This window comes from Perna viridis, chromosome 1 (assembly GCF_037379345.1).
Source record: "Perna viridis isolate PV_CMFRI_1.1 ecotype Kerala chromosome 1, ASM3737934v1, whole genome shotgun sequence".
NCBI classification, from domain to species: Eukaryota; Metazoa; Mollusca; class Bivalvia; order Mytilida; family Mytilidae; genus Perna; species Perna viridis.
The window spans coordinates 39153675-39176027 of record NC_142445.1 but is presented as its reverse complement, the minus strand read 5'-3'; the positions used below and the strand labels follow the sequence as shown (position 1 = coordinate 39176027).

Sequence of the window (22353 nt, the reverse complement as noted above, 5' to 3'; positions counted from 1 at the left end):
TACACATACTGACATGTGCTTATTAGGCCATTTCAAGTTTAAAGATGTGAAATCCTTCAAGTTGATGTCCTGAGAGTCATTATCATTATGAATAATAAATCCTTTTCCCCCATAAAATTAAATTAGTTACAAACATGTCCATGGAAAGCATGGTAATAAAAAATTTGAAAGACTACTGCAATGCAGGTATACATCTATATTACTTGTAGGTCATATTATTTCAGGTTTAAATATCTGATCAAATTTCATACAAAACTCCCAGTAATTTGGCAAGGTCTTGCTTTTTTAGTCCACTAGCTTCATTTTTCAGTGATTTAAAAGGTGCCTTGACTTTTCAATTTGGAAAAATACCAAAACATGAAAAAAAAAAAAAAAATATTTAAGACAATATTTAAAAAAAACATCATACAGCTGGAAGCACGAGTCCCTAAACTGACATCATTATTAACAAAAGATGAGAAGTAAGGAAAAGTTATACAAGAGATTTTTTAAAGGTAAAAATCGAAATTTTCACCTTACTTGGTGAGAACTGACTGGACACATCACATTGAAAAATTTCAATAGCTGGATTTGGGGAATTTTAAGGAAAAGTTCAGGATATGAACAAGTTATTGTATTGGGAAAAAGCCTTTTTGTCTCTTATTCAGTTCTTAGAATTAAAAATATATGATCAAGAAGGCAGTCTTTTTATTTGACTGTAGAGGATATTTCACATAAAAACAAACACAAGTATGTGCCATAATGATGAGGATATCAACATGCTAATTTGCTAAATAATGATGAAAACTTCCATTAAAACGAAATGTTATTGTCGACAAGGACGGACAGAGACTGGGCATAATGAAGCAGCAGGCATTGTGTGGTTGCTATTACTACACAAAACTGATATTGGACGTCAACCAAAATTGCTTTCAACATGCGCCCCATCTATATAAAGCCACAAACCATATTTGACATCGATCCCTCAAGTGGAAGGAAAGTCACAGGAAACAGGAATTTGATATTGTACAGCAACCAGGGTTTTTTCTACCTTTGATTTACTGCTGATTATTAGGCCCTATTCCCAATGACAAAAAGTGTCTTTAACTGAAGCAAGCAATATGAAAGTTCTCAATTAATTCATCTGTCAGTAGAATGAAAGTCATATTTTAATAATGAATCGGCAAATTGTTAATGTCACAGTTTCTCGAGAGCAATTTTAAGACCAGGGAAAGAAACGGGTCTATTCCTCAATTTAAGACTTTTTACCTCAGCGGATTTATGATAATTATTTCCGAACTTCTTTTACCTTTATCTTCCATTGGTTGTAAAATAAAAGGTATTCAAAGTAAAAACAGCATTGTTGGTTATGTCTCATAATAGTAAATTATTTTATTAGTTTTTCCCCGATTTGATAAAAAAATTCACGATCTCAGGGGCAGGGGCCTTACTTGAAAAAAAAGATAGAAAAAGTCCAGAAAACTAAATTATGTACGACTTATCCCCAATCTATGTGTATGTAAATCCACATACCAAATTTTTAATAAATCCATTAAGTAGGAGTAAAAAAACTTGAGACAGAATTTAAAAAGAATGACAAGGTGATTCCAATATACCATCTTCTCATTGAGTGGAGGTATTATAGTAATAAATTAAAACAAAACAATCAATGGTTTTACCTCACAAACATTGTAGTCATCAGAGTCTAAACTGTTACACAGTGAAGGCAGCAGTTCTTGCCAATTTCTCAGCTCCCCTTTTGCAACTATCGTAGTTACCAAGATACCAATTGTTGCCCTGATGAGTGGAGATGGGTCTCCAATGCTGTTGAGGCATTCTTGTTTGATGAATGTAGTCACTTCTGAAGGAAACTTCTCAAAGTGTGCTCGTACATTGTTTTTTAAAATTAAACCACTGAGTGATCTTGTTGGGTCATCTAAAAAAAAAATTTGAAAGCCTAATAAAATAGCAGTGTCTATAATACATGTAATAGAAAGTTTATACTTATCACATGAGAGTTCATTAATCCATAATGGATGATATTCAGAAAACATGCAAACTTCCAAATTTAGTTAGCCATGGGAAACAAGAATTGTGTTTTTCCTGAAAATGTTCCAAGGAAAAGTGTATGACATAGCATGATATCTACAACAGATAAATAAATTAGAAATGGCAACTAATTTTTATTTAATTCATAAAAAAAATTAGTCATACAATGTATGTACATACATCTTAAAATTTAATCTAAATCTTACCTTCAGTTTTTAACTTCGTCAACACAAAGATCAAATAATTGTTGAAATCTGGATACTTATTCAGCTCCTCAAGTTTCTAAGAGAAGTTAAGGACTTATGTTAAATACCAGAACTTTAATACAAAAAGGAAATAATCAGTCATACATGTATAAATTCATAGAATTGGTAAATGAAATGTTATTTCTGGCTTTTACAGACCTAAACCACTCTTTCATGTTACATGTAGGTCAAAATATGGCTATTCTAAATTGGGATATGTTGAGGCACATTTAAAGCATATAGTTGAAATGACTACATTTTTTATATTATCCATACTGAACAAAGTAATCATACAACCACTGGTCAAAATAGCTGGTTTTCTAAAATTTTACAAAACCAGGAAGTAAATTATCCATTCAATGTGAAATACAGATGTCTGTGCCAATATATGATGTAGACTCATGTATTATCTCAATATTCTCAAGTATTTTTGTCTATTCTATCAGAATTCCTAAAGATCTGGTGGGTATACATAGGCACAGGCATTACAAATATGACAAAATGATAAAAACTCGAGTTATTAACTACTTTCAATTTGTCATTACTCAACCAGAATGAACTAAAACATTCAAATATATGGTACAGCATAATGCTGTTGTACAACTTTGAGTCCTTAAGAAAAAATGCACATACATGTACATATAGGTAGCATGCTAGAGTCAAGTTTAAAAACTTGACCCAGTAGGGGAGCCAGAAACACCTTTAATTGTACCTAATCCTTTCATGTACAGGCCATTCTTTATGAGGCTGTACCAGGTACTTTTACCCTTCTAAACTACTGAAAGGTACCTCCAGAATTTTAACATTTGATATGTTTTTTATAAAACAAAATGATGAAAAGTACCTCCTACAAAACCAAAGGTACCTGCAGTGGAAAAAAATAATGAAACCCCTGCATGTTAAGTTTACACCTACCAATAATAATCATAACTGCATACAAAACAATTACAATGTATACCTAGACTTCCATGAGGGTAACTTACACAAGAGAAAACAGATGGAAGAAGCACAGACTAATGTTTTCTTTCTAATTTAGTGATTACAGACTTGATATAATGAAGCAAAAATTTATCAAATTATCTTGTATCATTTTCAGGGGTTTACATTGGTGGTGTACTGAGGTCATGGTCCCTTCATTCATTCACTACATTTGTGGGCCCTTTAAATTTCAGTTACTTGGTTCTGGATTTTCAAACCTTGAAGCACTTTCTTTCTTCTTATCCAGTTATCCATCACATATTTTATGATTACTAACTGCTCATTTAAGATTTCAATTCCAATGGACCATTGTTTTGAAACTTGGAAACACCAAGGACTCTCTACTCACAAGATAAGTTTGAACTCTTGATTTTATTCTTTCCTTAATTCATTGGTCCGGATCCAAACTTCAAATACTTTTGCAAATCTTGACTTCTGAACACTTAACAAGCCTAAATCAAAACTGACATCTTCAATGTTTTAATGATAGTCTATGAATAAAGGTTATGATTGTTTATTACCACACAATGACACAGAAAGATGCTGAATCATGTACATAAAAAAGTCATTGTTCAACATAGTGTCCTAGTATACACAATAAGCAGGCGTTTTCTTCACAAAAATGACAAGCAATTAGCTTATCGCATCAAAAATAGTGATTGTCTAGTTCAAGTTTTCCACCTCCTAAAAACAAAAATACCAGCTAAGTCAGATTTCTTACAGTAGGAATCAGCACAGAAAATAAATTAACAACACGTGTTCTCATCATCATCAATAGAAATTGAAAGTTTTTAAATGGAGACAGCAAAACCCCAAAGTATAATCAAAAGGATACTTGTTGGACGTTTCTCTGTGTTGCAGTATCAGGCGACTGCGATTCTTTTAAGAGTTGTAATATCTGCCGGAGACCATTCTCCTCTGGCTGCCACGCCATATTGGTCTGAAGTCCCATCGATGAAAAGCGCTATCCGCTCGGGTAGTCTCGAGAAGAAATTATTTCCGGTCCGAGGTTTGACGGAAACTAACGACTCTATGACGCCAAAATGGTGGACAGCTGCTCGATCAACAACAATAATTACCAAACTTTATGAAAAATCTACGATTGAGTAATATTTTAGGAGTTGTTTTATGTACAGTTAGAGTATTTATTTGTATTACTTAACAATTTAAGAGTTAAACTGATGTACTTGATCTTCCCAATTGATTTATTTATAAAAATGTAAGAAAATCACGTTGCTACTCACTTCTCAATTGTATTTTCTATTTGGACATCATTTCAGCAAAGTTCAACTGTTCTGGATTTTCTCTAATATTGGGTTGTGGTAAAAACAATTTGGTGCTGTTGATAAGCTAAATTCTAGATTTACTCTGCCCCTTAACAGAAATGTACTGCTATTACTGGTCAAGATTACAAGAACTTGAAGTAGATATCGCCTGCCAGTAATTCTCACCAACCGATTTTTCGTCCTCTCCAGTGAAATAAGCTCATGCCCCAAATTTAAGACAACACATCTAATAGATTGCTGATATTTTCCTTTCAAAAATGAACTATCATACAACGATTTTCATTGAGGAATAAAACTTTGGTGGGAATTACTTCTGTCTTGAAAGTTGTGAGATTTACTCTCTGACCAGTAAAGTCCTGTCTCAAACTCTTTTGACATTTTGTAACATTTTTTCTTGCCAATAAAATCAAGTGTAACTATATCTTTCTTAAGAATTACGGGGAAACTCACAGCAAGAAAATCAGTCTTAGAGGTTCTGCATATGTGTAAGACATGATACTATCTGGATATACTTTTTTATTTATTGTACCCCTAAAGAAAACCCCTTCAGACACTTGTACATTTATTCATCATAAGGTTGAGTATGGAAACAATTTAATAGCCATGGAAAATATTTAACTATTATAAAATATCTCCAGATTAAATTTGATATTAATGTTTTTCCGGTGGAAAATATTTCAAACAGGATACTATTGGATGTTACATGTACATACATGTGTATAGTCTAAATAATCCCTTATGGGATTAATAATCTAATTAGAAGCAACTCCTTAAATTATATTTGTATATAGCATCAAAGACTTAAAAGTAAACCTGGCATCTTTAAGCACATGTAATAATGTTTGTCATTACTGAAAAGTGGTTGTTTTGTATTAAAAAAAAAAGATATTTGTTGTAAAAATGGCTCAGTTAAGTGTAAATAAGAATGAATAAGTGCACAATAGCCACAATTAAAAGGTAAAAGGGAACATTAAAATACAAATATAATGCATAAGCAGAATATATGATTATACATTTTATTTGTATTTTGAAGTTCCCTTTTAGCTTTTAAATGTGATTATTGTTAATTTATTCAATATTCTGATTTTTGTATACTGTTATGTATACCAATTGAAACAATTAATTTTCTATATCTACTAAGAAATATTTCATTTGATGTTCTGGCTTTTACACAAAATGTAATGATTTATAATCTTTTTTTATTATTTTTTCACCAGGCAAAACATGATGTAACAAAATGGCATCTAGGAAGATAATTAGATATAAGGAGGTTGAACCTCTGCTGAAGGAAGGCAACTTGACCTTTCATCCTGCTGATAAAACTATTTCAAGGACCATTCATTTTCAAGAAGATGATGATTGGGTAGATGATTTTGAGGATGAAATTTTGGAAATAGAAGAAAGAAAAAGACGCAGAGTTTCTTTGCTATGGCAGGATCTGTTGTTACTAACAGTAGATTTTTTGCAAATATTTGCATTAATTCAGGCAATGGCTTTGAGATGGACATGGTCAGCATATTGGATAAATAAGGCTTACTTTTTTTTCCTTTTCAATTTAGACATATGGGAGTTTGTTAAAGTATACAAAGATGCATATGTCAGCACCCAGAATTACTACACTCCAAGTGCAACAGTACCCATGAGCTTCTCAACACTAGCTTTAGCAGGGGGTGGATGTATTTTACTCCTCTTTGGGATTTTTGTAGCTGTATATGCAATACTCTGGGTGATTAAAGATAGAAGATTTATAACTAAAACAGCATGGATGAGGAGAATTTATTTGGTTTTTGTTCAGCTTCTTACGCTACCTATTGGAGTAAATGTTGGACATTTATTCCACTGCAATGCAGACAAGAATGTTGAAGTGATGAATAACCTTGTTTGTTTCCAGGGGACCCACTGGGGCTATTTAGTATTTGGTATTTTGTTCTATATTGTCCTGTTTCTAGTTGTGCCCATCTACATCATATACAGATCTTACACAGAAGCCTTAGGATCCTGTTCAAAGCATCATGAAGCCTATCTACTGCTGAAAGAAACAGAATATAAGATTGGACTGAATAAGGTTTGGCTGCACAGTGACATCTACTTTTTCTCCTCATTTCGTTACTGGGGACTTTACTATCGAGCATTAGTACAGCTGATCAAACTTTCTTTGTTGATTGTTTACATGGCAGGATTTCATAACATTCAAGGACAGTCAATGGCAGTTACAATCTTGCTCTTTATCTATGCTTTTATCTTTGTTATAATGCGACCATTTAGACTTCTGTGCTTTAACATCTTGCTCATAATGACCTACATTAGCCTTGGTGCTGCTGGTATCATTGGGACTCTGGACACATCATACAATGCCTATACCCTTGATAATCCTTGGCTTCTCCCACAGTACAGCAGGTGGTTGATAATGGTTACTATAGGCATCTGGCTCCTGACCTGGCTGTGTGTTACTGGTTACCTCATTGTTAACCAGTGCTTGTATAAATGTGGCTGTAAACAGATACCAACATGGCCAACATTCTCCACATCAACAAAAGGACAACTCAGCCATGAGACAAGGAAATTCCTGAAGATGTTTCTTCGAGCCAAGCTGCTGTTGAGTAAGATATTAGAATTTAATTGATTTCTGTTTTAGATTATGAAAATTGTATTCAAGATTGTTAGTTACATTTACTGTGTTAGTATATGATACAATATGCACTGGGTTTATACTGTAAATATGATTTTATTCATTTTCACTGACATTAATATGACCATTTTTCTAATTTTTAGAAAAAAACACTGATTTCTATTTTTCGTCTACATATGTATCTATTACAGAGAAGATGTATGACTATCCAGCAATGTTTGCTCCAGTCCATATGTTGTCCAAACAGATACAAATACTCAATGCTTATGTCAGGGAAGCTGAGTACCTTGGAGATGCCATCCATGGAACAATGCTTGATTTGCTGGATGAAATCATTGAAGTGCACTCCAATTTATGTCAGAGATCTTTGTTTGCAGGTATGCCAATAAAGAAACTTGTAATTAAGTTGCATGTGGTATCTTAGTATTTGAAAAAGCTAATTTAGTGGCATTTTATGATTCATTGATGTCTTTTTTCTTTAAAGTATCTATGGATACAATAAGTATTAAAACAAATTGTTGGCATTTATAAAACATGTTTTTTCTCTGTAGTATAATTATGTCCCTGGTTAGTATGAAATGGTGTGGTTTATCTTGGTTTTCAAGATTTCATATGCTATTAAATGCACTCGAGTATTTATAGGGAAAATAGGATTTATTTTGATGCAAGCTTCAATCTGATTAAAAGCTGATCTTGCATCACTTCCGGTTTTCTGTTATTTCACACATGGCATAACAGAAAACCAGGAGCAATACAAGATCAGCTTTTTATTATTAATTTTTGCAAGCTTATACCTGTATGTGAATTTTCTCAATGATAAGACATTTGGTTCAGTTGGAAGAAAATAAAATCCAACAAAAATTTTGAATTTCAAATTTTGTTGCAGTTTCAGTCTTGGTCTTATTTTAAAATAAAATGGTCATGGTATAGATATTATATTTTTTCAGAGAGTGTTAAAGATTCTATTCGACACACTGCCAGACAGTTTCTCACAATCATGCCTGCATTTGCTATGAGGCTTGCTCAGAGGGACTATGACTTCATTTTAATGCATCCTTTGAAAAGAAGAATGTTGCTGAAGATGTATTGCATGGGTGGGTATATGAATGGGTACATTAAGATAACAAATGCTTGATGGTTTTCAGAAACTTAAGCCAACATTACATAATAAATTGTACTATCAGTACATGTAGGCTGTGTATATTAGAAAACTACCTTAAAAAAGGGGTTTACAAAAATGTTACAAGTATAAATGCCACTGTATACTCCATGCTAATTTAAAGTTGCACTCTACCTTTAACTGATAATCCCATCTTAGTTAATCTTGCATTAATTGTACTGATAAGCTGCTAGTGTGGATTGGATTTGCTAATTTAATACAATAAGAGATAATTTTATTATCTCAATTTCCATGAACTTTTTATTAAAGCATTGGACAAAGTAAGGAAATATCACATATACAATCATATAATCTAACAATATAGAATTGTTGATATACATGTACATATAAATGAAAAGCAAGTCTGACAACTCTTAAGCTTACTGCATTTATAAAGTTACACTGAAGCCTGTCAAAATACTGAAAACATATTAAGTTTAGCGGCTGCTAATTTTCGTGAATTCTATCAAGTGACCATATTCATGGGTATCATTTTTTTTTTCGCAGTTTGAAAAACTAATTAGTGATAAATAGTGTTAAAAATCAATTTCACGGGTATTATTTTTCAGGCTTTTCAGTCCACTGCTAAAATAGCGAAAATTAATATGTTTATAGTAACTGATGATTTCATGTCAAGTTTTTCCTGCAACCCTACATTGTACATATGATATTATCAACTTATAGTACTAAAATATATTTTAGGAATCTTTTTGAATGGAAGAAGTGAGAAAGTGGCAAAACAGAAGGTATTGACTAAACCTGAGTTAGAAAGGATCTGGAATGAACCATCAATGATAGAATTTCAAGGTATGATTACTGCAAACCAACTCATTTTCGTTAGCAATTTATTTTCACTACATTGGTGACATAGGAAAATTAGTGAAAATAAATTGTAGCTAATGGGGCTCTTCATTCAGATAAAAAAAGCAAGAACCATAGTTGCAAAGTGAAATAGCTGTGAAAATTATGTCAGGATTGGTTTACAGTATTTGAATAACATTCTGTATAAGAATCAGGCAATGGGTGGCACATCAATTTTCTCAATATGGTCTTTTACACCTTAAATATATTCAATACATCTAGAAAAGAACATAAAAGGTATTTAAATTTATCCTGAAGCATCTGTGACGTAGATATTTTTTTGACTGCTTATATAGGTTACAGACCACCAATTCAACCAATGAGCATTTGGAACGTACGCAAAAATAGTCCTACGCAGAAATTACCCCTGTTCCTCATAGTGCTGTGAAAAAAGTTCTCATCTTATTTAAAAAATTTAAACAGTTTCTGAAAGGAAAAACATTTCCGTACATTTTATAGGTGCATTTTGCTTCTTGTGATGTGAAGCCTAATCTCCATAATGATTTTTAAATATACCCCTATCGTGTGAAAACACTGGGATTTCCCATGCTATTTATAGACCCTTCACTTCCGGTGACCAGTACTGCACTGCAAGTCTGTTAACCCCACATACCATTCTGAGGATTGTGAGCTGACATATGTAGAATCATGCTGATATATAGTCCTCTGCAGGTTAAAGTTAAGGTAAAGTCCAGAGAAGCCATTGAATATTGTGAAATTAGCATAGAAGCCTATGGGAAGTGGAATTAGTGGTTTTTAGCCTATAGTGAAATAGAGCAGGAAAATTTTCCCATCATTTTATCATAGTGCATTTCAACTAAATTTGACCTATCAATATCTTAAAAAGGCCAACTTTTAAAACACTTTGATGGTTATTTCTGGAGGTTATGAGGTATAAATACTTGGATAATGCTATAAAATTTCTGCATTTTTTTTCTTTTTGAGCCACGCCATATACACATTTTGGCACATTCTTAGACAGAGAAGTACTTAAATCACTTTCGTCATAATTGGTGTATTATTGAGATTTATGTATATATTGGAGCTTTTATTGGCACCTTACATTGTTTTCATAAAACTAAATTATTTGGCAAAAGGAATCAATGCACCCTTGACTTCAGTAGAAAAATAAGCAGCCCACATACTTGAAAAAATTACCATCAGTACATCATGTGACTTTTTCTGAATCAGATCAAACCTTGAAAATGAGAATTGGGATATCAATACATGAAAGTAGTAATCAAAGGATCTACCAATTCCAATACTGAAAATAACAAACTTGTCATCTAACTTTATATTTACAGTATTATTCTTATCAATAAACCATGCTTTATTTCTGCATTTACAACCTGCATTACAGAGGAAGATGGATACTATGAAGATCTTTATCCTGACCCTGTGAATCTTTCGGACTCTGACAGTGTAGATCTATCTGTGTCAGAAGCTGAGGTGGGTTTATACTTTACAATTTTAAATTTTATTTTCTTTGATGTCTTTTTGGTCTCTTTAACTAGAACAATGGACATGAACAAAAAATTGCATTCAGAATCAATATAGATAATAAATCAATAACACAAAATTACTGAAATATAAAATGGATTTGCAGTCGATGGCTACTTTGTGCACTGTTGAAATGACATGTTACTTTACTATCTGTTGATTCTGAGTAAAGCTATATGTCAATATCATTTCTTTGCATTGAAGTGGTAAATGGTCTTCATATATGTTCAAACAATTACTGTAGTGATGGTAGCCTCAAATTAAGATATCTTACACACAAAATTGTCTAAATAAATAGAAGACTGATATAAATTGTTAATCAAAATAAGCACAGTAACAATAGCCTTCTAGCAATTTTCTATATTTCCCACTTCCGTCTGGGAATGAATATTTCTTTGGAGTTCCAGAGTTTTCAATTATTCTTGGAAATGAGCGTATTTCCATATTTTTGCTAATCCTGTACCCTTATCTCTTTAGCTTTTGTGTACAGGTTAAATGTGAATTGAATTTTAATGCATGAGATTTTTACTTTTCTTGTGCTACAATTACTTCAGCATCAAAAATGTATTTGAATAGAAACTTTAACTTAACTTAAGCTTTGCCTTTTTAACAGGAAGATGATGACTTTATGGACATGCTCGGACAAATGCATGAGATTGAGGAAATAAACCTAAACAATGCAAGGTAAATTTCTGTTGATTTATTTCTTGGTTACATCAATTTTATGGCATTTGAAATAAAAGAGATAAGTTAATAGACTATAGAATTTTGTGTCTTCTATTGGACCTGTGCAATCCCATTCAATAATTGTTTGACATTAGTTATATAAAGGTATTCCCAACTTTAAAAATTGTCATTGATCAAATTAGAGATTATAGCATTTATGTATAATTAATGATTAAACTTCAAAAATCATTCTAACTATTTAATATATTTTCAGAATAATCAGTGAGAAAGTACGACAGAAAAATGCAGGAACACCAAGAAGTACTTCCTCAGGTTCTCTCAGGCCTTCCTCAGCATCAAGTCAAAGAAAGACTCCTCTACCTCCTGCCTCAAGAACTGGGTCTGCTGCATCTCTGAAGCAGCAATTGTCCCATTCTAGCTCAGCACAACTTAGACCAGGATCTGCAGGCCCTCAGACTTCTGGTTCCCGTCCAAGTTCAGCTCAGTTCAGACCAGGATCTAGTGGATCCTTGCAGCAGCCTGGTTCTAGACATAGTTCTGCTCAACTGAGACCAGGTTCTGGAACATCCAACAGGGGAGTTATCAACTCTGGATTTGATGAAGAGAAAATGTCACTACCTGGTTCGGTGGACATGAAGGAAGAAAAGTCGGGAGTGGATAACCCAACATACACTGTGGTTGATGAAGAAATTGGTAAGATGAAATTTTATGTGGTATAAAAGCTATTTGAAAAAGTTACAAAATTAATAAAGTATATTCTTTTCTAAAATCTCTATGGTTGTAAGCATTTGGAACTACAATGAAATCTGTCTAAGCAGAACCCTTTTTGGACTGTTCAAATTTGTCTGGTTTTGCTAGGTGTTCAGTTTGCCAAGGTTCAAGATACATTTTATCTGAGTTAAAGGACTTTATAAAAAGTGCCTGGTTTAGACAGGTGTTTGGATTATTTGGGGTTTTGTTTAGACAGGTGTTTGGATTATTCAATGTTTTGTTAAGACAGGTGTTTGGATTATTCAAGGTTTTGTTTAGACAGGTGTTTGGATATTCAGGGTTTGCTTTAGACAGGTGTTTGGATTATTCAGGGTTTTGTTTAGATATTTGTTTGGATTATTCAGGATTTTGTTTAGACAGGTGTTTGGATTATTCAGGGTTTGGTTTAGACATTCACTGTATTACAATTTGTACTAGATAAGATCTGAGTATCATGAATTTGGCTGGAATCCATTACGAAGTACTTTGTCCATTTTTTATTGATATGTTGATGTTACAGAACAATTGGGTAGAATCTAAAATTCTACAACAAAACATTGAAATTCTGATTTTCTCTAGTATGAATTATCTTTTTAAAAAGCATGAATTAATTTTAGGCCCTGATGACAAAACAGCTGGCAGTCAGTATGATTTGATACAATCAGCTGAAGATGTCATTGGCATGAATCAGGAAATGACAGGAGAAAGTGGAAAGAAACACAAAAAGAGAAAGAAGAAGAAAAATCACACATCTAAAGAATCTGAGGCATAAAGCAAATTTACTTTTTTTATACTTTTGTTGAGTTTTGTATGTGGCTGGTCCACATTTTTTTTTATATTTAGAATTTTAATAGTGTATAGATAATTAACATATCAAACTGTAATCTTTCATTAATTCCATACGTATATATTGTCTTGTAAAGCAACATTTTATCATGTTTGAATCCGTCCAAGATAAATTGGGGAGCAACTGTTTGATTTTAAGAACAAGGAACAAAAAATTACCTATTAAAAAGTTATGCTTTGCCATAGTCATGATTCTGTCTTCTTCATTTTTACAAAGGTTTTTAACCCTAAGGCCAATAAAATAATATGTCTGTTTCCTGCTACCCTACCTAACCTAGTTTTTTTTGTGTGCCTACTCTAAAACATTTTATGGCCATTTTGGCTCAAGCAACCTTAAAGTCTAGATTGTTTCCCCATTAACTCAATGTAAAATGTTTTTTAAAAAATAAAATTATTTCCCTATCTGCCTACCCTATTTCTTCTTGCTGGTAGCTGGAAACAAGCTTTTTTTTGTCCTACCATTTCCTGCTAAAATCAAATGGTTGCTCCCCTATAAAAAGAATTGTCTTCCATTTATATATTGAGTATTATATCATGGTTGTAATCAAAATTTATTTTTTGTTTGATATTGAAATATCTTGTTATTACCCACCCCCACCCCATTTGATAAGGTTGTCCTACTTCCAGTTAAATTATGATATCTGATATTCTTTAAAGATAAGGACAATATTGAAAGCTTTTTATACCATTATTTAAAGAATTATATACTAACATATTGTCAGTTTCTGCGAAAATCAGGCAGTTGTTGAAACATGGTCAGAAGAAAAGTTTCCACTTTGACAGCGGAAGTAATCCATTTGTACATCAAGAAATATGGAATAAAATTAGTAGATTTCCCTTTTTTGTGATTATTTTTGTTTTGTTTTGTTTTGTTTTTTGTTTTTGTAAAATGAGATATGATTTCATTAATGAAACATTGAGGGCAAACAACCCATTAAAACAGTTTTTATCATTCTTTCAAAATTTTCTCAGTATCTCAATGATGAGATTCATGGATTCATGCATGTTAAGCTTTTGATTTTATAATTTGATCATTTTGCCTGATTCTTGCAAAGACTTCTACTTTAAAATAATATTTTGTAATAGATAGACACACTTGTTTTTGCAAGCACATGAAATAGATACCTATTTCTTACTTTATCATTTTATAATAAGTTGTTCAGAAAAAAAATATCAAGCATCAACCATTTATTGTATAAATTCTCGATTGATTTTATAATAGCTAACATGTATTGCTATGAGTTATGTAATGATAAATATAAAATGAAGAATTACAGCCAATACTATAGTGAAGTTCAGGGAATAGCATTAATCTTCCCTTGATTGAATGATCATAACCTGATGAACTGCATCAGATTTAAAATACCTATGAAATGACAGAAAGTTTATATCTCCTTGTTAATTGTCAAGTTTTCTTCCTAAGACATTTCATCGGGTAATGGCCATTTAATCAAGGGCAGACAACTCTATCACCTGAAGTTAAAATCGTTATTTGCTGTAACAACATATTTTCCATTTTTCTATAATTTGAGTTATGTAAGGTATAGATTTAATGCAGTATGCACATTATGTAATGTTTTTTTTTGTACTTTTGTTAGGATGAATTGAACTTTAATAGGTTAGTAGGATACTCCAAATAATTAAATGATATTTTGTTTTCAAAAATTAAAGGAAATATCTTTGTACTTAATGTTAAGTCTTAGAAGTTGATCGATCATACTTATTAAATAGAAGGTACTTATTCTGTGTATCAAAATCTGTTTAAGTCAAACTTATTGAAAAAAAATACTGAAAAGTTTTCTGTTTATAAATGTTTACAACTACTTAATGAGGAAGAACTCATCAAGTAGAATTCTTCAAATGTAGAAATTGTTGGTGTGAAATAAATTTTAAATTCAATGCTTTTTTATGTTAAAAAAAAATTCCCTGAGATTTTCATATTTTCATTTAAAAATTCTATAAATATGGCCAACTCAGGCAAGCATGGGTTAACATAACAAATCTATGTAAAACTGTTTTATTTTTATAGTAATGATAAATATTAAAGAGATAACCCCTAAATGTATCATAATGTGTGATATGATATCTGTCCTTTTAACGATATAATAAAAACTTTAATTCATGGTTTTGATAATGTCCAATGAAAATTCTTTGCCAAGTTTTAGCAAACAAGTATGAATTAAAATTAAATATATATTACATATAGAACTTTAATTTTTATTAAATTAAAATAACTTTTAATTACCCAACCAACTGCCATGGCAGTTAGATTTTTAAAATCTAATAAATATATTTATTACATATAGATGCAATATTGTGATATAGTTCAGTTGTTAATGTTTTGCAATCAATTCATTGTTAATCACTTTTTTTTCTACCAATAAATTTACTATCTAGCCATTTTGCTTTCTTTTTTCACTTTTCCTCAGCTTTACTTCTTCAAGATAATATGAGATCTGAGATGCTCCTGTAGAAACAGCAGTTTTTACCACTAAATGGTCTCAGAGCTGCTTGGTCCAATCAAATTTTCACACATTCTGTTGTGACATATGATAACCCAGAAGTTAGAGAAAAATCAAGTTACCGCTATTTCAATTTTTTTTTTTTGGGGGGGGGGAGGGGAGGACTATAGAATATTAGGTTCCTAATTCATTTTACCATTCTTGGACTTCTCTACTAATTATCTCCCTAAAGGGAGCATGTTTACACTGGATTTGACATACAAAGCTAGTTCAATTATCAATTAGTTAGAATTCACCTTTTTTCTACATGTTTGGTTGATAATAAAATGATAGTTTATGAATGTTTGTCAGATTAACAAAGGTATGACAAATATGTGAGCAGGGCTCAAGCTACTTGAGAACAACGGAGAAGTAACTTCTCTTTCAGAAACACCTGGGAGAAGTGAATGCATATGCGCATCATTTACTAATGCTTTTTTAATGTGTTATATGTTACTTACATGCACACAATGTAAGCAAGCATTTTCAAATATTTATTTTCTTTTATTGAGATAAATGTTACTTTTTCTTTATGCTACATATCTAAGTTACTAAATATTTTGGACAAAATGAAATCAGCCTGCTGATTGAATGATTGACTGCATCGTATATTCATGAAATTGAATTTCGAGAGTGTTCTAACCTTACTTGCCTGTACAGGCTTACCTACGTGGGCTTACCCTATTAGTTTCCTCATCAAAATAGTAAATCATTAAACTTGTAGAAGCAATCAGTGCTCCAATAATTGCAAAATGTGTGAGAACACATGAACAAATTAATATCACTACTTTCCCTACTTAATTCTGGTGTTGCCCTAAACACACAAAATTTATTCAGGCCACACTATCACAATGTTGATGATCATTGAACAACTAAAGAAAAATAAGTGGATATAAAACAACATAACTGTTGACTGGGACATAATAAAGCCAATGATTATAAACCTATTTCAATTCTATTTTGAAATGATGTACTAGCTATAATGATTGTAAAAATCACATAAAATGCACATAAATACCTATATTGGTTGTACTTAAGTTGTTTTAATTGTAAGATTATTGGATAACATTTTACAGCATGGGTGATCCATTATTTAATCAATCTACTTCCAATACTGGTTTTCATCATACCCAGCTTTTTACAAAAGCAAGTTGTTCAAAAAAAGTTGTTTATCCTTCTATTGAATTAAAATTATTTCTTCATAAACTGTAGTTACTGGCTTCTTGAAACTTGCACAGATGAAAAATTGAATTACAAGAAGAGTAATCAAGGGAACCAAGGTTGTAGCGGTAATCAAAAGAATGCAATCCAGGGACAAAGACCTGACATGGAAAAGAGACATACACAACAAAGAAAATAAAGTAACTAAAATCATACATACAAAGTAACAAAAGCAAATGAGCAACTCGGACTCCACTAAAAACTGGGAGCAAACGCATTGAATCAGACATTGTTAGGGCAGTCGGGCTAGTATGTGGCTGACCTTACCAGCGGGTCAATGGTCAAGGTTAAATTATCTAAGACAGAAGGTTTTTTTTTGTGCAGTTGACCTTGAGCACTGTTTTTTTAAACTACAAATGAAGGATACTATCAAAATTACCGGAGTGATAGACTCCAGGCAATGGTCAAAAGGGAAGTCCGTGCTACAAGATATTAAACAAAAAAACAAAAAAAAAAACAAACAAAAATGACAGAATCCACCGCAATGGTCCTAACTTGGGACATGAATTTCCGATGGAAATGGTGTATAAAGCAGGTTTAATAGAACACTAAACCTCCCGATTCCATTGGGTTAAATTATTTCAGGTATATATTACATAATAAACGGTTAGCATACAATTGCAACCGATCAAAATTTGTAAAATCAGTAGTCAAAACATGAACAATAAAAACATATGAGAAAATAAAACGAACTGAATACAATTACAATACAAGTAATCAGTGGACACCAACTTGTCTTCAAAAAAAGTCTTGAACTTTGTGAAGAAGACACGACAAATGCAAGATGAAAATACAAATGAGATAAGATACAAATAAGGCAATCATAACAAATAATTCCCAGATTTTCATCAAACATTTTTCAAATTAGGGGCGGGCGACCGGGCAAGTTTTATGTTCCATCTTTTTTTTTTTTTTATCAATTTGAGTGAAAAATACTGTTAATTTGAAATTGACCTAAATTTGGGAAATCAAAATAAAATATTTCGGGGAAGGTGAAAAATTGGAACGGGAGGGGTGAAAAGCTCTGATATTATTTTTTTTATTTTGGCCTAAAAAGTACGGAAAATAAATTTGTTGATATTACGAAAATCAATCATCTATTGAAACAGAATATTTCTCAATAAGATCTGAAAATCAGAAATAAAATTGTTTAGACAACGAATGAGAGGTATTTTTTATAATCTTGGTCCAAAAGACTTTCTCTCAGGAAGCCATAGCGCATTAAGAAGTCAAATAATGGCTACTAGCTTTGGCATACCTAAACAACTGAGAAATATAAACACCACATGAAGGGGAAACTGGTATATTACTTCTCAAGAAAGAGAAATTTATAATTTAAAAATCAAAATCGTCTCGTTTGTCAACTATTTTTGTACTGAGATGAATATACTCCCACAACGTAAGAGGTTGGAATTCCGTTCACCAAGTCAGAAAATAGCTTGCCAGACAACCTCTAGCATTGCTGGAGTAAGATGAATAGTACTGCTGCTGTCAAATTTGAGGCGAAGGTCTTCAAATGACGCGGAGAATTAAGGCTGTCCCAGTAGTCTACTACATTTCTAGTTCTGGTGGATAAATAAACGGAAGCCATTCGATCTCCAAATTTAGGATTATTAATGGAGATAACATCGTCAAAATACCGATATGAAAAATTTAATGATCTAGCCACTTCAACCTTCTAGTTGAAGAAACTGTGATTCATAGGAATAAAGAAACAGATCGTCTTGGAGAGGGGCACAATAAGTGCCCATTGGGATGCCGATAACTTTTAGAAAAGTGTTCTTCCAAAAGTGACAAATATCCTGTCATGTAGAAACTCTAGCAAACTGATCACCTGTTGCGCTGTGTAGCAACTCTTGTCTTTTTTTTCTGTAGTGGTAAAATGTGTGTAAAACAGCAATTACTATCCTTGTAGTTAAATGCTTTGTGGATGATTTATTTTACAGTTTATTGATTTACCATGGGGTGAGATAACATATATTGTTATTGAATTGAACTAATTTCAGCGAAATTTAAGTTTATCTAAAAGATCTTTATAGTTTTTGAGAATCTACATATGATTAATACCACTACCCAAGTAATGGTTTCAATTCAGATGACTAAATTGATAAAACTTAAAACTAAAGAAAATAATAAATTATAACTATATAACTCATTGAAACTTTGTTGCTAACAATTTGAATTAAAATACTGCATCTTAATTGACCCACAACTGTATTAGTTATTATCTAATTTCATATCTTGAAACTTCTGGTGAAAATGTTTTGATACTTTACAGGACTGTTTAAGCGATCTCTTTAAACTAAAGTTTGATGTGCTGCTCTGTTCTGGACATTCATGATTGCTATATTAGACAAACTGTTAAACGACTCTTTATATACTAAGATACTAGAAAAGCAGAGGACGCTTACCCTACCGGTGCACCTGGTCCATGATCCCAGTTTTTAGTGGAGTCCGAGTTGCTCATTTACTTTTGTTACTTTGTATGTTTTATTTTAGTTACTATATATTCTTTGTTGTATGTGTCTGTTTTCCATGTCTAGTCTGTCCCTGGATTACATTCGTTTGATTACCGCTATAACCTTGGTTCCCTTGGTTACTCTTAGTATCGCTTGGAATTAGGAGACAAGTGTTGAAGTTAAATTACTGTTTATAACTGGGTCCAATTTCTTGAAATAAAAGTCATAATTGAGTAATAACAATATTCTTGTTTCTTTTTTCCATGGCATTTTCTCCAAAACAAGTTGCTTCAACATGAACTATACTTTTCAAACCTTGCGTGAACCGACTGCCCTCCATTTACTCATAACAAGCTATTGTGTTTAGGGAGCATTTAGTACATCTCCCACATTTAACCGATTAATATCTCCAATGAATGGGATAAACACATTGTCTTTTCCTTTAATAGGCTCAAACCCATTTTGTTGCTTCTTAACTGCTGTTAGTAAGAAGTTATCAGGATATTGACAGCTATTATAGTCCGTCATCATTAATGATGTGAAAGAAATGTCAGTGATTGAGCAAACAGTGAAACAAGTACGAAATCTTAACAGGAGGTATTGGTTCTAATGGAGTACTTGCAAGCATTGTCTTCAACTAATTCAGTGTTTACAGTACTCTTCGGCATTGAAAATATTAGCACTAAAATACTTCTAAATATCTGTGCACTGAAATTGTAAGCTGTAAATTGGATGAATTAGCATTGTTAGTTCAATTTAGTAATTCAAATAAGCCAGAATATAGGGATAGAAAACAAACGGATATGACGAAACGTAACAAATGCACCAGCGTATACTAGTTACCTAAAATACAGAATAGTGATCACCAAAAGGTGTTCAATAAATGTTAGCTCTGGAAGGCCTCGACAACAAAGTAGTAAAATCTACGGTATCTGAACGATATAACAATACAAAGACACATTTAATGACCAACGTCTCCTGACTGTGGAGGCAGGTGCATGAAATCTGCGGTGAGGTTAAACTAGTTTTATAAGACCTCAACCATGCACCCCCTTTAATGTAAGGTAAAAAATTGAACAAACACGCCATGAAATGATTATCTCTGTGTTTTGGTCATAAGCAAATGGGAATTTTGGAATATTTTTGGATATTGATCATAATAAAAATATCCTCTAGAGTAGGCTGTTGTCTTTATGGTACATCTATATATAAACATGTACATCTATTTAGCATATAATAGTAGTGGTAGTTAAGAGCCAGTAGCTCATTTGCTTTAGCTTCTTTAAGTGTTATGTTTCATTTAGTTCCTTTAAGCGTTGTTTCGTTAGCTTCTTAAAGTGTTGTTTCACTACCGGTAGCTTCTTTAAGTGTTGTTTCATTAGCTTCATTAAGTCTTATATTTCATTTAGTTCCTTTAAGTGTTGTTTCACTAGATTCTTTCGGTGTTGTTTCATTAACTTTTTTCAGTGTTTTTTTTTCACTAGATTCTTTCGGTGTTGTTTCATTAACTTCTTTCAGTGTTGTTTCACTGGCTTCGTTAAGTGTTGTTTCATTAGCTTCGTTAAGCGTTGTTTCATTAGCTTCGTTGAGCGTTGTTGTTTCATTAGCTTCGTTAAGCGTTGTTTCATTAGCTTCGTTAAGTGTTATGTTTCATTAGCTCCTTTTTCATTCTAAAATTATTATATGTTTCCATAGCTTTTTTTAAGTGTTTAATGTTTCACTAGGTTCTAAAAGTGTTGTCGGTTTCCATAACTTCTTTAAAGAAATATCAAATGTTTCATTAGCTTCTAAAAGTGTTATGTTTCATTAGATTCTTTAAGTGTCAGGTTTCATTAGCATCTTTTAGTCTTGTTCCACTAGCTTCTTTAAGTGTTATGTTTCATTAGCTTCTCTAAGTGTTATGTTTCTTTAGCCGAAAGTTACTTATTGATTATGTCTGGAATTCTTGATATATGAATATTAATCAGTGTTAACTTTATAGACTTATGTCCCTTGATTTTATTATAAAAAAAGTGATTAATTATATCTAACATTTCAATATCAATATCAATTTACTGATTTCATGGAAAACAAAAACAGCTGGCTAGAACACCGTGTTAAAGGATTTCTGAATCCCACTCAATATTTTCAAAATATTTTTGCTTAAAACGTTTAAAAATCAATATGAATTTCTAGCTGAATTCGAACAGCCCAATTGCTAAATAGATGTATATGTTTATATATAGATGTACCATAAAGACAACAGCCTACTCTACAGGATATTTTTATTATGATCAATATCCAAAAATACTTAGACAGAGTTACATAACATCTGTATTGACTGATTTCATGGGCTATAAAAATAAATGCAAAGTTGCTATTTCATCATCCTAGTCTGTCCACAGTTAGATAAATTATGCTTTATTTCACAACATTCTTCCTTATGTGTGACGTGACTGTGTTGTTGCAATCAAGACTAAATTCTGTTTTATGCTGACTGCAACTTAGAGACAATTAGTCTCAATACAGTTTTATAATGTCTGTTTGTCTCTTGATAATGCTAGACATACTTTAGATGAATGCACAAGGGAGATTAATGTTAGATTTCTAACCATACTCCAGCAATGCTATAAAGGTGAATGATAATCAGCATCGAATGAATGGAAACAAATCTCTATTCTTGAAGGAGTAAGAGTTTACTGGACATGTCAATGCTCCTTTTTCACAATATTGTTATTGTTTACCTTATGTTTAGAGAAAAAAGGGGTTATCTACATGTGTTATAGGAAAAACTTCATCCAACCATATCAGCTCTGAAAAAGATTCCACAATACACCCAAATGACTTTCACTACACAATTGACTTTAAGTAGTTGAATCAAGAAGAATCAAGCAAAATTGAAAAATAGTACATCATGCTCAGAAAAAAAAAACACATGAATTTGAAAATGTGTGCAGATAGTTTATGGTCTATTGAAGATGAATTGACAGTTTGTTCTTGTTAGAAGTGTCTGAGTTCAAAGTTATCATAGAATGATGGGGAAAGTAAGTTAACTCCCTTTTCAAGCAAAATTGCAATGCATTTCATACAATTTATACCTTGAATTTCTGCATTTCAAATAACATTTTGAATTAAATTTCTGACATGATTTTTGTTTTTTTTTTCAACCATGATTCACACACTGCCTGATTCATACAAAGAATAGCCTTTAAATATGTACTAGT

The 22353-nt window shown here is 32.0% G+C and overlaps 2 protein-coding genes across 5 annotated transcripts in view; one reads left to right on the top strand and one right to left on the bottom strand.

Moving 5' to 3' along the window:
* The window catches only part of LOC148628701 (transportin-1-like), a 30367-nt gene extending 26137 nt beyond the window's left edge, over nt 1–4230 (bottom strand). For both annotated transcript variants that reach the window (XM_088592726.1, XM_088592734.1), the window contains exons 1-3: nt 4087–4230; nt 2235–2310; nt 1659–1915 (exon numbers count right to left, since the gene is read on the bottom strand). In XM_088592726.1, the coding sequence (XP_088448852.1) occupies nt 1659–1915; nt 2235–2310; nt 4087–4203 (450 nt within the window). In that variant the 5' untranslated portion in view covers nt 4204–4230. The remainder of the gene's footprint in view (nt 1–1658; nt 1916–2234; nt 2311–4086) is intronic.
* Nucleotides 4231–4260: 30 nt separating this feature from the next.
* Nucleotides 4261–13031, top strand: LOC148628700 (uncharacterized). Of its 3 annotated transcripts, none has more exons than XM_088592742.1 (9): nt 4261–4357; nt 5755–7137; nt 7358–7543; nt 8114–8260; nt 9028–9132; nt 10547–10635; nt 11300–11370; nt 11627–12066; nt 12741–13031. In XM_088592742.1, the coding sequence occupies exons 2-9, from the start codon at nt 5775–5777 to the stop codon at nt 12893–12895; spliced, it is 2556 nt and encodes an 851-aa protein (XP_088448868.1). In that variant the 5' UTR covers nt 4261–4357; nt 5755–5774; the 3' UTR covers nt 12896–13031. The 3 variants fall into 3 exon arrangements, with proteins under 3 accessions (XP_088448868.1, XP_088448884.1, XP_088448875.1); XM_088592758.1 differs by having other exon boundaries at nt 4267–4386; XM_088592749.1 differs by having other exon boundaries at nt 4280–4381.
* The last annotated feature ends 9322 nt before the right edge of the window (nt 13032–22353 follow it).